General features: G+C 39.7%; 1 protein-coding gene across 2 annotated transcripts in view; it reads left to right on the forward strand.

Annotated features, from left to right (window-relative positions):
* The first annotated feature begins 4,040 nt into the window (after positions 1 to 4,040).
* The window catches only part of LOC137648912 (glucosidase 2 subunit beta-like), a 100,301-nt gene continuing 89,273 nt past the window's right edge, over positions 4,041 to 15,068 (forward strand). For both annotated transcript variants that reach the window (XM_068382099.1, XM_068382100.1), the window contains exon 1: positions 4,041 to 4,213. In XM_068382099.1, coding sequence (XP_068238200.1) covers positions 4,117 to 4,213 — 97 coding nt within the window. In that variant the 5' untranslated portion in view covers positions 4,041 to 4,116. The remainder of the gene's footprint in view (positions 4,214 to 15,068) is intronic.

The raw sequence follows: 15,068 nt of genomic DNA on the forward strand, positions 1-15,068 counted from the left end.
AGTGCTAAAAGCTCCTCTTCTTGCTAACTTGCGCAAAATAACAGATAACTTTGGAGCTAAGAAATCTGCTGTCTTTATAAAAAACAAAGGAAAAATACCATTTGGGTCTACACCTCCATAAGCATCAAGGTCTATCAACAGAGCTTTAATCTCACGAGATCGAAAAGCTAAACTAGTTAGTTTAGCCTCAGGAAAACAGGAATGAGGAAGTTCAAGTTTTTCATTGCTCTGTTTACTGTCAAAAACATCAGCCAAAAGGGTTGCCTTTTCCTTTGGACAGTGAGTGACTGAGCCATCTGGTTTAAGTAAAGGAGGAACTGTTGCATCTACACCAAAGAGTGCAGATTTAAGGGTAGACCACCATTTATGTTCCTGAGTTGTACCAGAAAGGGTTTCTTTTATGGTTAAATTGTACTCCTTTTCAGTTGAGGCATAAACTCTCTGAGCAAAAGCTCGAAGCTGAGTATAGTTGTTCCAGGTCAAATCTGATCTGTTACCCTTCCAAAGTTGATAGGCCTCCTGCTTCTCCAAAAAAGCACGTCTACAATCATCATTGAACCACGGTTTGTCCTTCACTCGGTACCTTAGCACACGAGAAGGGATACGCCCAGACTATTCGGTGTATGTGTAGTCAAAGGGAAAGTGAACCGTAACCAGAGAGAAGTATCCAAATGCAGTACTGTTTGGCCTGCCAGAGGACCCCATAACTCTCCAGTGGTGGTATCTCAACGGGTGGCCAACCTACTACGTGTGTGAATATATCCTACTTTCTTCTTGAGACAAGATATATTTGAATTATATGTTATGGAAAATAATGAGAATGCATTTTCATCATCAGAATTGAGTAATCGTTAGTAATCCGTAGAAATAATGTTAACATAGAAAATCACATCTAAATATAGTCCCCAAAGTAATACAAAACTTCTGATACCTTACATTATGTGATTATAAAGTTTTGGTGGCTGGTGAAAGACACGTGTCTTTTCTCCAATTATCTTGCTACGAGGACATGGAACAGACACGTGAATTTTGGTAAGTATAAAGCCTCATTGCAGTGATAATTAAAATTGAATGAAAAAAAAAAATTATACTAGCAACATCTCTTTTGGCTCTTGGTACAACAACTATTTACCTTTCAAATTTACTTCCGTTACCACTTCCTTATTTCCACCTTGCTGTTAAACTTCTCTTACAGTGCAATTCATATTGAAATTGCAGGGTGCAACCCGAGTTTCACCTCCCTTACCCCAGTTCTGTACCTTAATTTCCGTAGATAGGGTCCTCGGTATTGTTAAAGCCTCCCCTGCAAGTTAATGAAAAGAAGAAAATGGTAACCATTTACTATTGAAGAAAAGGAAATTATTTTATTTAATGGGTAACTATTACAAAAATAGAAAGAAACCTTGATCCAAGATTATTCGTATATAAAGACTTCAAAGGTTGCTCATATGTGAGACAATGGAAAGTAAAATACAATAGAGATTGACAATATAAACATATGACCAGTGAAAGATTTCCCTCTCAATCAAGGTAGGACCATGGAGGGCCAGGTAATGGCTTCTGATGACTAACAGGTAATCATATAGGCGCAGACACTATTCGAAACTATAGAGCTTGTAAAATGCTCTCTCTCTCTCTCTCTCTCTCTCTCTCTCTCTCTCTCTCTCTCGAGAGAGGCAAAGACAAATGTCACTACAACTACCATCTCTCTCTCTCTCTCTCTCTCTCTCTCTCTCTCTCTCTCTCTCTCTCTCTCTCTCTCTCTCTCTCTCTCTCTCTCTCTCTCTCTCTCTGATATCTTTTATCGTTTCATTACGAATCAGATCTTGATATGTTACTAGATCACATTTTCTTAAATCTAATAGTTCTCGTAGGCTAATTACACTTGAGTTCTCGCCTTTATAGAAATATCATCATCATCATCACCATTAGTCGTAGTTTACTGCAGGACAAATGCCTCAGACATGTCCTTCCAAATATAGTTAATACTTATACTTACCATTAGATATGTTTAGTATACTGCATTAAGATAGCCTACGAATTTTAAGACAACTTTATGAGATTAGTGTCCGAAAAATCTATAAATAAAAGTATTTTAGACTAGCTCTTAGCTTTATACTTGGAGTCTTAGTTATATAAAAAAAAAGACAGGTGCATTATTATCAAAATGAGAAAATACTGCCGAAGTGCATATAATACAAATTAATTAATTACTATAGTTCATAATTGATATAAATTAACATTAAAATATGTTTTACCATGTTTTATGTAAAATTATTTATCTAAGGATTTGCATTGCAGTGAATTAGTTATAAATAATATTGTATAAAAAAGATAAAATTTTATTGTAATACCTTATAAAAATCAATACTTTCCCTTATAGAAAATTATAAATTTTAAAGGTTTCTGATGCATTAAATCAAATATGAATTATATAGTATAAAAAGATAAAATTCAAGTTTAGTTCCCTATAGATATCTGTATTCCCGTGTCGTATAGAATATTATTTATTAAAAAATTTGCGATGCAGTGAAATAGATACGAATTATCTGATATAAAAAGGGCAAATTTCAGTGTAGTGCCTCATGAAAATCTCTATTTTAATTCATATTGAAAATTATCTATTTAAAGATTTGATATGCAGTGAATTAGGTATAAAATATATAATATAAAAAAAGGAAACTTGAAAAAACAAAAAGTGGGTTTTAAACTATATGCAGATGATACTCAGTTTTACCTCTCAATTTCAACAACACAAGATACAGAGAAGAAAATTGATGAGATAATGACTGAAATAAAAACATGGATGCAGAGGAAAAAGCTCAAATTAAATGATGATAAAACAGAATGTATGTTCTTTGGCACAAAGGTGGCTTTGAAAAATTACCAGTTAATTCAAAGTATAAAAATTGGTGATGCTGATGTTGGGATTGTGCCTGTTGTGAAAAATTTGGGTGTACTGATAGACTGTAATTTGTCAATGAGGGACCAAATTGTGAACACAGTGAAAGTGTGTAACTATCACCTGAGAAACATAGCATTTATTAGAAAATATTTAACAGAGGGCAGTAGAAAAATTTTAGTGATGAGTCATGTAATATCAAGGCTTGATTATTGCAATTCTCTGTACTACAAATTGCTCAATACACTACTAAGACAGCTTCAAAATGTGCAAAACCGGGCGGCTAGACTGATAAAAGGCATTAAATTTCGGGAGAGAATAACTCCTGCACTGATCGATCTACATTGGTTACCTGTTAGGGCTAGAATTGAATTTAAAATTTGCTTGTTGACTCACAAAGCACTTACAAGTGATAAGCCTAAATATCTTCGTGATTGCTTGGTCCCCTACCCTGAAGCTACCAGCGCCGCTGTAAGAATTAGACATGCTGATGACCCACATAGACTAGGCTATTCGAAATTAGTGTGAATCATGCAATAGGAGGAAGAACGTTCAGTTATGCTGCACCGAGACTCTTTAACGACCTTCCACTCGATCTCAAGAATAGCAATAATGTGGCAGCTTTCAAGAAAAACCTGAAGACTTATCTTTTTAGAAAGTGTTATAATAGTGATATGAAAACTATTAAGCCTGAATACAAATGCTAGCGAAATAACTGATAACGATACAGAGCAAAATATTAATTGGGAAGAAATTATTTTTTTTTTCACACACCAAGGCCCGCCTGAACAGACCTTTAGTGTTTGGTGGAGGGCGAGAAATAAACCCCAAAAAGTAAAAGTAAGTGCCCCCATAAAATATTCTTTTACCTTGTCATATAAAAAATATTTATTTAAAGTTTTGGGATGCAGTGAAATAGGTATAAAATATATAATATAAAAAGGGAAAATTTTAGTGTAGTACCCAATAAAAACATGGTTTACCTTATCGTATAGAAAATTATCTATTTAAAGATTTAAGATGTAGTAAATTAGGTATGAATCACATAATATAAAAAGAACATATTTTAGTGTAGTACCCCACTAAATAGAATTAAAAGAAAACGACGCCCGTTTTCTATGCGTATGGCCAATGGCAGTTACCCAACGCAACGTAAACACAAACCAGCTGATGGCCAACGCTTTCTCGTGGTCCTGAGGGTTATTTAGGCCACAATGCGACTCCTATTCTCCTTTTGCCTGCTTTACGTGAGCCACGGGGGTGTCGTGAAAGCGGCCGAAGTTTTAAGACCAAGAGGTGTCCCCCTTTCCAGTAAGTTGAATGGGAATTTGGCTTTTATTTACGGCAGCCTAACCGCCGAATAGGAAATCGACCCTAAAGTAGATCACACCGGTTTCGTCATTGTTTTTATGTAGGTAGATATTTACGACTTAACCTCATAGTATGAGTCTTTAGGTTAATATTTATGACTTAACCTCATAGTATGAGTCTTTAGGTTGATATTTACGATTTAACCTCATATCATGGGTCTTTAGGTTAATATTTACGACTTTACCTCAGTATGAGTTTTTAGGTAGAATAATAATAACTATCGTGTTTATTTCTAAATGAATTATTTTCATGCAAATTTCCTGGAATCAAACCTTTTTGTGAAAGAAAAGATTTAGGGTAAATGTCTAGGAGAAGGCCGCACCCGTTTTTCAAGTATTAACGACGAAAAACGGCAAAAAACAACCAGATTATTGTTGCACAGTGCATAGAAACATGAGGAAATGAATAAAATAGAAACTAAGACTTAACTCTTACACACAAAATGTAAGCATAAACCTACTACTACAATTATGGGGGACCCCAGAGGGAAGCGGGTTTTTTGGGTGGGGGGAGGATGAGAAAAGTGATTTTTCGGGGCACTACCGAACCTAATACAACCAACTAACCTACCCTGGGGGGGCTGTACCCCTACCTAGGCCTACCGGGGGGGGGACTTGGCCCCCCCCCCCCTTAAGGCCACAGTGATTTTCAGGGCACCACCGAACGTAATACACCCACATAACCTAGCCTAATAGCCCTGTACCCCTACCGGGGGGGGGGCCTCCGCCCCCCTGCGACCCCCCCCCTTAAGGACACTACCTAACACATCCATCAAACCAAATCCATAGTGATGGTACTGCTGTATACATCGTTATATTATCTCCATTATAATATACTCCATAAATTAATGAAGCTTACCTTAACCTGTTGGTTGATTAAGATGTGCTGCTGCTTTGAGGAAAACGTGAAGCCGTTGCAAAGATTCCCTGACATGCAGGACAATTTTTATTTTGTAAAATTAAATTGTGTCTCTGGCACAAATCCACTAGTTTTTCAATATAACCCCGAATAAGTAAGAACAAATTCATTGTAACTTAGGAAACAGTCAGGACAAGAAGATGGAATTTCAACTTCTTGTGCAATATCAGATGACGTGCTTGCTACGGCCTCGATGTCTAGGAACAAAATAAAATGGCTGGGTAAGAAAATGTATTGTCGCACTGTGATAGATAAGAAAATGTATTGTCGCATTGTGATTGGCCAAACGTGAAGACGTCATTGGGAAAGAAAATGTATTGTCGCACTGTGATTGGCCAAACGTGAAGACGTCATTGGGAAAGAAAATGTATTGTCGCACTGTGATTGGCCAAACGTGAAGACGTCATAGTGGACTAGTTTGTCTGCGGATTATAGTGGTTACAGGGCTCATTTGAGCAAAAATAAGACACAGTCAACAATAACAACAGACTTAGAAAAATCTGGGAGGAAGACAAGAGTAGCGTGAGTTTGATCGTCGATATTTCGACTATTATTGATTTTCACTAAATTATCTCACTGGTATACCATTATATACATACAGTACATTCCTACATATTCTAGTAAAAATAAATTGAATATCAGTGATATCTTCATGCGGCCCTCTCCTAGACGTTAACCAAGATTTAGTATTTTAATAATAGAACCCCAAAAATGTAATTCTGCAGTGCTATTGGGTTTCATTAGCAAGGGAGATTACATAATTAAAAGATTTTTCTAAACAGTGGAAAAATTATATGGGATGTCAATTGGTTAAAACAAGATGTGTTAGAAAAATACTGAAGCCTTTGTTGTAAAATGTCAAAAGTTACGACTGAAAAACCATATTTTATAGGGGAGACAAACACAAGAATACCACTTAACCTAACCTAGGAGCCATATCCTTACATGTTTACCTACTGGGGAGTGCTATGCCCCCTGGCTTCCCTCCCCATAGACCTCTTGAATCCTTAGCTTTCCTTAAGACAGAGTCTCGAACCTGTATTTTCAAACTATATTTGGAGCTTTTGTATATCAGCGGCCAGTTCCTCTAGCAGGCATATAAAATGGACACCAACTAACCTAAACTTCACCCTAACCTAACATACAAGCTGTGTCCTTACCTTATTACCTTCCCCCTGTGATCCCCTTTAGACTGTCGTATTCAAAGTCAGGCATCATACATACAGTACAGGTAGCTGCTATCATAAATACACTCCTCTACATTTTCCCATAAAGAAAATCAGTTGGAGCCTCTGTATATCAGCGGCCAGTTCCTCACGCATTTATTAAAAATGGACATCAACTAACCTAAACTTTTCCCCCTAACCTAACCTACAAGCCGTGTCCTTACCCATCCTACAAGTCGTGTCCATACCTGCTTACCTAAATGGGGTTAACGCCCCCTAGGACCCCCTTACACTGCCGTATTCTAAGTTAGACATGATAATAATACTTACAGGTGGCCGCTATTGTACATACACCCAAATCAGTTTGACAGTAAAAATTTTGTCAGTCCCAACCAACTACAGTACATGCACCCTAAAATACCTAAAGAGTTCTATGTGCGTGAGGTGAAATGGTAAATACTGTATTTTTGCTTTATTTGTGTATTGAAGCTTTTCAAGAAAACCTTTGACCCTTAAGATGTACTTAAAAGAAGATAGATATGATGAGTGTAAAGGTAACCTAGATCATGCTAAGCAAGTACAGTATGCAGTATATTAATTATATAGAATCACAGAACACATGTAAGGAATCTAAGCATCGAAAGAGGGTTACAAGTGCTCCCTCTAGTGCAGAGGTTGAGTGACATTTTAGGAGCGGCTGGGTTGCTGGTGAAGTATCAGGGACTTTCAAAATTATCAAAGTTATAGCACAAACATCAGTAGATATCCTGCTAATTAATAACTTGACAAGCGTAATTTATAAGGAAGAATCACATAAGTTATCATTATTTGAATACAGCACTGTAATTAGCTGCTGTAGGAATTTAATCAACTAAAATAGGCTAGGCTTACATCGGTTTAATGACATTAGTATCAGAAGTTGACATTTTCGTAGAATATTCTTGGCTGTACTAATGCCTTTTAATGAGGATTCTTTAATCATTGTTGCAACTTGAAACCAGTTGAGTTTATTATCAACGCATGGTGTTATCCCACATCAGCAAATATCATAGATGAATGGATGATTAGATAACATATAGCAGAGGGCTTCATGACATTGTAGTACAGTACAGTACTTGTTTTTGTTATTGTTCCTCATTTTGTATAATTCAGTTTTTTAATTCAGAATACAAAAATATCCTGATGGGCAAGTTTTCAAGAAATTCATCTGCTTCAGTTCATATAGAATGATACTCATATCTTACCTGTGAAAATTGTTCATAAAAGAATGTTATTCAGACCAGTTTACGCTTTATATAAATGCTTGAACAAGGTCTACATGAGTGATTTGAGCAAGGTAAATTCTAGCTTCGCCTGGTTTACGCAAACACTGCCTCCCACAGGGTCTCTCTGGTGGCTATGAATGGTTTTACATGCATCTTTGTGAAGTTTTAATTTTATAAAGCTTTTCATTAGATGAATGAATAGCACAGGAATTTGAAATTTTTCCATTGAAGTAAATAAAGTGTGCAAGAAAAATTGTTTACCAAATTTTTTTTATTTCCAAGTGTAGTTAGTTCTATTATTTACTTGGTGTTATGGTTATATTCTTTACCTATTGTTGGGAGCCTGGTACTATGATAAGATAGGCCATCAACTTTTTTTTCACTTTTGATAGAAATTACAACTTATATCAAATGGTTGGTTTATTGCAAATTGTCTTACACAGATGTTGAGACATAAGCTTATAGAAAAACTATTCCATATAGTGTAGTGGAATTACAGAACTATCCTACTGGCTAGTACAGTGGTACCATGTTTGCCTAGCATTCGCATGACAGCAGATCGATCCCCGCCTGGGACCGTGAGTTAGTTTAAGCTGTTTACTCGGGAGGCTACTGCTTTAGTAGGACACCACAGTGGGGGGTTGGGCTTTTCCAGCTGACGTTCTGGTGAGCATCTATTCTGATGGAACTAGAACTGAAACCAGACACCTTCAACTAATGAAATTGCTTTTGAAATTTTATTTATTGATCCAAAAACCCCCTTTTCATTTTCATAGGCATTCTTTTATGATCCTTCCATAGAAAATGGTTGGTTTACACAATTGCAAATTTTCTTACACATATAAGACATAGGCATATAGAACAACTATTCTTTATAGTTGTAGTGAAATTACAGAACTGTTCACATCTGAAATTATTTTTGAAATTGTGTATACTGATCCAAAAATCCCCTTTTTAAATATTTAACTTAGCCGGTGAATATATAATAGCTGAGCCTCCGGTGGCTCGACAGAAAAACACACAAAAACTCACGAGCGATCGCTATGAAGGTTGCGGGTATGCCCACTAGCGCCAACTATCGGCCAGATACCGCATATACATGTAAACAGACCCAATTTTTCTCTGTCGGTCTGATCGACAAGACGTACCATTACTCGCTGTTAACCTGGAGTTTTTCAACAGTCTTGGTGAAATACTTCCTTTTGGTTTGAGCTTTCGCAGTGCAGGTGTTTTATCTTCAACTTAAATCTTGAACTCGTTTTTGGATAGATTTAATTGTTGATGACTTTGGATTGTTTTTTTGGACTTTCCTTGACTTTTAAATGGCTGACCCTTCCCTTAGTACGGAAGTGTGTTTTAGGCTTTTAGCAATTATCTTATCACATTATAAATTGTTGTTGTTAATTATAGATTTTCCTCTATATATTTTATATCTCAACCGCCTTTATTAGGCCTCTTCGATTAGCTTTCCATTTATAATAAACATCAAGATAAATTTTAATGATTTGTTTATATGCGACCTTACCTATTCCTCCCCTAATCCGAGAGTAGGCGGTCCTAACTTGGAAACCGAAGTTAAACAACGTTGAGCCATTTCAATCGTAAATAACTTTTACAGAACAAATGATTTAAAACTTATTAAATGAATATTTTTTTGTAGATATTTTATGAAAGATTTTCTTTGAATAGTCTTCGTACTGTTTCAGAGATGAACTAACGTTTAGTTTATTTATGCTACGCAGTTTGCGCTCTTATCGTTACGATAGAGAGAGAGAGAATCACGGTTTCACTTTGCAGAAAGAGTAAATCGATTCTGACGTTTTGTTCATTCTTCTTTCAAACTTAAATGTTTTAAATACTATTTTAAAGGAATTTGTTAATTGAAAAACCTTTCAGTTTTTTCCTTTGGTCAAATAACCTGTTTATTGACGAAAGGTAAATTTTAATGATTTGTTTATATGCGACCTTACCTATTCCTCCCCTAATCCGAGAGTAGGCGGTCCTAACTTGGAAACCGAAGTTAAACAACGTTGAGCCCTTTCAATCGTAAATAACTTTTACAGAACAAATGATTTAAAAATTATTAAATGAATGTTTTTTTTGTAGATATTTTATGAAAGATTTTCTTTGAATAGTCTTCGTACTGTTTCAAAGATGAACTAACGTTTAGTTTATTTATGCTACGCAGTTTGCGCTCTATCGTTACGATAGAGAGAGAGAGAATCACGGTTTCACTTTGCAGAAAGAGTAAATCGATTCTGACGTTTTGTTCATTCTTCTTTCAAACTTAAATGTTTTAAATACTATTTTAAAGGAATTTGTTAATTGAAAAACCTTTCAGTTTTTTCCTTTGGTCAAATAACCTGTTTATTGACGAAAGGTAAGTGGGCTTTTCTCTTCGGTGCGAAATCAAGAGAGAGAGAGAGAAAGAGAGAGAGAGAGAGAGAGAGAGAGAGAGAGAGAGAGAGAGAGAGAGAGAGAGAGAGAGAGAGGAGGGGGAGAGAGGAAGAGAGAACGTTCCGATCTTTATTCTCGTCCCAAGCGAGTAACGTTGTTCTCGAGTCAGTTTTTTTTTTACTCTCGTCCCTAGTCTCTGTACGGGGAGAAAGGATAAAACGTTTTTAGTTTTTATTCTCGTCCCAAGGCACTGTACGGTGAGAGATTGAAAACGTAGTTTTGAATGAACTAGTGTTTAGTCTCCTTCCCAGCCACTGATCTTTTTATCTTAATATGTTTACTGTTTTTTGCTTGTATTAATGTGCTTACATTATACGACTTATTTCGCAATTACTGTATAACCTTTTGATGAGGGTAGAATTGCGTGCTTCAGGTAGAAATCAGTTTTATTCATGCCTAATGTGAATTGTTGAAAAATCCGATTTCAGTGAAGTAAGTGCAAAACAGAAAATCGTAGTGATAAAGTGATAATTGCGCAAAGTGTTATCAGTGTTGCGACCGAGGGTTCGTCTGTTCGTGCCTGTCGTTCGCTTAGTCCGAGACCTCTTGCAAGCTCCCAAGCCCAGGGGAGAAGTAATGTCGTACGACTTATGGGTTCGAGAGGCCTTGATCAGCGAACAGACGTTCCCTCTATGGTTTCAGGCATGTCTCACCAAGACCGGCCCTACCATAAGACGAGCGAGACGATTTTCTCCTCGTCATCCGAAGGCTTTTCGCGTAAGAAACCGTGGAGCAAGGTTTCGAGGCCCTTTAAGCGAAAGTCAGTCCTTTCAGGACAGGTCCAGCGTCCTGGTTGTAGCCATTGGGACAGCTCTGACCCTATGCAGTCATCGGAAGACTGCTCGCCGCCTAAACAAAAGCGTAACACAGGCTCCGAGAGTCTTATTGTAGGCAAGGTTTTGCAGTCACAGACGTTACGCTCGTCTCTTACCGCAACCATTCCCGTTGATCCTAAATGGGTTGTACGGCAAGACATGCAGAATAAGCTTGCCTCTCTTATGGAGGACTGTTCTGTTGAGCAGGTTCACGATGATCCTCGCCGCTTAGCTGATCGAGATCCTGGCCGTCAGCCGCCCAAACGAGCCTTTGCTCGTCCTGTTGACATTGACGTTACAAAGTCACGTCAATCGTGTTTTTGTAGAGCCTCACTCGATGCAGTCCCGTGTTGACTCTCAGCCGCTTGTGGACGTTCAGCCGCTGCCGCTTGCTCTTGTTGACGTTCAGGACGTTCACCAACCAGCATAGTTGACTTGTTTTGACGTTGAGCGTCAAGCACCGCAGTCAAGAGTTGTTTTGACTGCTCAGTCTAGGCAGTCAAGGGAGTCTCGAGTTGACGTCGAGCGTCCTCCCGCACCTGTTGTTGTTGCTGGTCAGTCCTTTAAGCAGTTACATGACATAGCGTCCTTGACTGCTACTGTTGCTCCTTTGCGTGTGGACTCTGCTTGTCAAGCATTGCCACCACGGCAGGTCTCTCCCTTGCTTGAGACTCGGCAATTGTCGGACAAGGTTCCTTCAGATGAGGAAGTTGCTGATCCCCCTCCTACTGGTATTCCCTTGAGGACTCTGTCAGACGGAGAGGAGCCTAAAGCTGCTCAGCCCTCTATGGACTTTAAATAAATCATGCTGATTTTTAAGGATCTTTGTCCGGATCTTTTTGTAACTGCTGCTCCTCGTTCGCCTAAACGTCAGAGTTTACACTAGGCCTAGCTACTTCGAAGCCGTTGTTTTCTAAGCTAATGCTCTCTCGCTCTTCTAAGAGAGCTTTACGTTTGCTAGGCGACTGGCTAATCACCAGGAGGAGTTTAGGGGAGACAGCCTTTGCTTTCCCTACTTTTAAGCTGGCTTATAGAGCGAGAGTCTGATATGACACGGGAGAAGTTCTCGGCTTGGGAGTTCCTGCCTCTGCCCAGATAGACTTCTCAAACCTCATAGACTCTCCCTGGCGCCTGGCCATGAGACGCTCCAAGATTTTATGGTCGACTTCAGAGCTAGACCATCTCCTGTTAGGAGTTTTTTTTTTTTGAGCGTTTGAAGTTTTGCTGTACAATTATGTCATGCATAAACAAGGCTATCAGGGATGGCTCCAATAATCTGACAGCCACGTTCTCTGCAGGAACAAGTCCCTCTGGGATGGCTCCAATGATCTGGCAGCCATGTTCACTGCAGGAGTACGTAAGAGGCAAGTGCGCTCAATGTGTTCATTGTCAAGACAAACTTCATGATGAAGTCTACCAGGCTGTTGACAGCATTAATGGAAGGCAACTGGATGGTCTCTCTCGACCTTCAGGAGGCATACTTCCACATTCCTCTACACCCGGATTCCCAACCGTTTCTGAGGTTTGTTTTCAGGAATGTGGGGTACCAGTTTCGAGCCCTGTGCTTTGGCCTCAGTCCTGCTCCTCTTGTGTTTACGAGGCTCATGAGGAATGTGGCAAAATCCCTCCATCTATCGGGAATCCGAGCCTGACGACTGGCTTCTCAGAGCATCGTCCAGTCTTCGCTGTCTGCAGGATCTACATTGGACGTTGAGTCTGGCCAGGGAGTTGGGACTTTTGGTCAACCTAAAAGTCCCAACTGATCCCATCCCAGATTATTCTATATTTGGGGATGGAGATTCGCAGTCCAGTTTTTTCGGGCTTTTCTGTCTGCCACCCGAATAGAACAAGCCCTGCTCGAAGTCCAACTAATGCTGAAAAGAGAACGTTTGTTCAGTCAGGAGTTGGAACAGTCTCGTAGGGACTCTCTCATCCCTGGAGCAGTTTGTCTCGCTAGGGAGACTACACCTTCTGCCTCTCCAGTTCCATCTAGCCTCTCACTGGAACTAGGACAAGACGTTAGAGACGGTATCATTCCCAGTCTCCGAACCAGTAAAGGCATGCCTGAAATGGTGGGACAGCAATATCAGTCTGAGAGAGGGACTATCACTAGCAGTCAAGAACCCAAACCACGTGTTGTTCTCAGACGCGTCGGATTTGGGTTGGGGTGCGACCCTGGACGGTCGGGAATGCTCGGGTCTGTGGACCTCAAGTCAGAAGAGCATGCACATCAACGGCAAGGAGCTATTAGCAGTCCAATTGGCCTTGATGAAATTCGAAAGCTTTCTTCAAAACTAAGTGGTAGAGGTCAACTCAGACAACACCACAGCTTTGGCGTACATCTCCAAGCAAGGAGGCACACACTCCTTCACGCTGCTCGAGATCGCAAGGGACCTTCTCATATGGTCAAGAAATCAAGGCATCTCCCTGTTGACGAGATTCATCCAGGGGGACTTGAACGTCTTGGCAGACTGTCTCAGTCGGAGGGGTCAGGTGATACCCACGGAATGGACCCTCCACAAGGACGTGGGCAAGAGTCTTTGGGCTACTTGGGGTCAACCCACCATAGACCTCTTTGCCTCCTCGTTGACCAAAAGGTTACCAATCTATTGCTCTCCAGTCCTAGATACAGAAGCAATCCACATAGACGCGTTTCTACTGGATTGGTCTCTTCTGGACTTATATGCATTCCCACAATTCAAGATAGTCAACAAGGTACTGCAGAAGTTCGCCTCTCACGAAGGGACAGGGTTGACGTTGGTTGCTACCCTCTGGCCCGCGAGAGAGTGGTTCACCGAGGTACTTCAATGTCTGGTAGACTTTCCAAGAAGTCTCCCTCTAAGGGTAGATCTCTTACGTCAGCCCCACGTAAAGAATGTTCATCAAAGCCTCCCCGCGCTTTGTCTGACTGCCTTCAGACTATCGAGAGACTCTCAAGAGCTCGAGGCTTTTCGAAGGAGGCAGCCAGTGCGATTGCGAGAGCTAGGAGAGCTTCTACCTTCAGAGTATACCAGTCGAAGTGGGAAGTCTTTCGAGATTGGTGCAAGCCAGCACCTATGTCCTCTTCCAGTACCTCTGTAGCCCAATCGGAGATTTTCTTTTACATCTGAGAAATGTTCGCTCCCTCTCAGCTCCTACGATTTAGGGCTACAGGAGCATGTTGGCTTCGGTCTTTCGTCATAGAGGCTTAGATCTTTCCAACAATTAAGATCTCCAAGATCTCCTTAAGTCTTTCGAGACCTCTAAGGAACGTTGTTTGGCAACTCCTGGATGGAACTTAGACGTGGTCCTAAGGTTCCTCATGTCAGACAGGTTTGAGCCATTACATTCAGCCTCCCTGAAGGATCTCACCCTCAAGACGCTTTTCCTAGTGTGCTTGGCTTCGGCTAAAAGGGTCAGTGAAATTCATGCCTTCAGTAAGAACATCTGCTTTTCTACAAAAAAAAAAAAAAAAAAAAAAAAAAAAAAAAGCCACATGTTCACTTCAACTTGGTCTCCTGGCCAAAAAATGAACTGCCTTCTCGTCCTTGGCCTAAGTCTTTTGATATACCTTGCCTGTCAGAGATCGTAAGCAACGAACTTGAAAGAGTGCTGTGTCCAGTTAGAACTCTTAAGTTCTTCTTAGCTCGTACTAAGTCCTTACGAAGTGGATCTGAGGCATTATGGTGCTCAGTTAAGAAACCATCATTGCCTATGTCAAAGAATGCTTTGTCATATTTTATCAGACTTTTAATACGAGAGGCTCATTCTCACTTGAATGAAAAAGACCGATGCTTGCTTAAGGTTAAGACGCACGAAATAAGAGCTATAGCAACTTCCGTGGCCTTTAAGCAAAATAAATCTCTGCAAAGTATTATGGACGCGACCTTTTGGAGAAGCAAATCGGTATTCGCGTCATTTTACTTAAAAGATGTCCAGACTCTTTACGAGGACTGCTACACACTGGGTCCATTCGTTACAGCGAATGCAGTAGTGGGTAAGGGTTCTACCACTACATTCCCTTAATTCCAATATCCTTTTAATCTGCTCTTGAAATTTTTTTTTTTTTTTAATTGGATTGTACGGAAGGCTAAGAAGCCTTTCGCAGCCTTTTTTGATTTGGCGGGTGGTCAAATGTCATTTCTTGAGAGCGCCCAGATTAGGGGTTTGATGAGGTCCTGTTGTATGGGTTGCA

Source organism: Palaemon carinicauda, chromosome 10 (genome assembly GCF_036898095.1).
Source record: "Palaemon carinicauda isolate YSFRI2023 chromosome 10, ASM3689809v2, whole genome shotgun sequence".
NCBI lineage: Eukaryota > Metazoa > Arthropoda > Malacostraca > Decapoda > Palaemonidae > Palaemon > Palaemon carinicauda.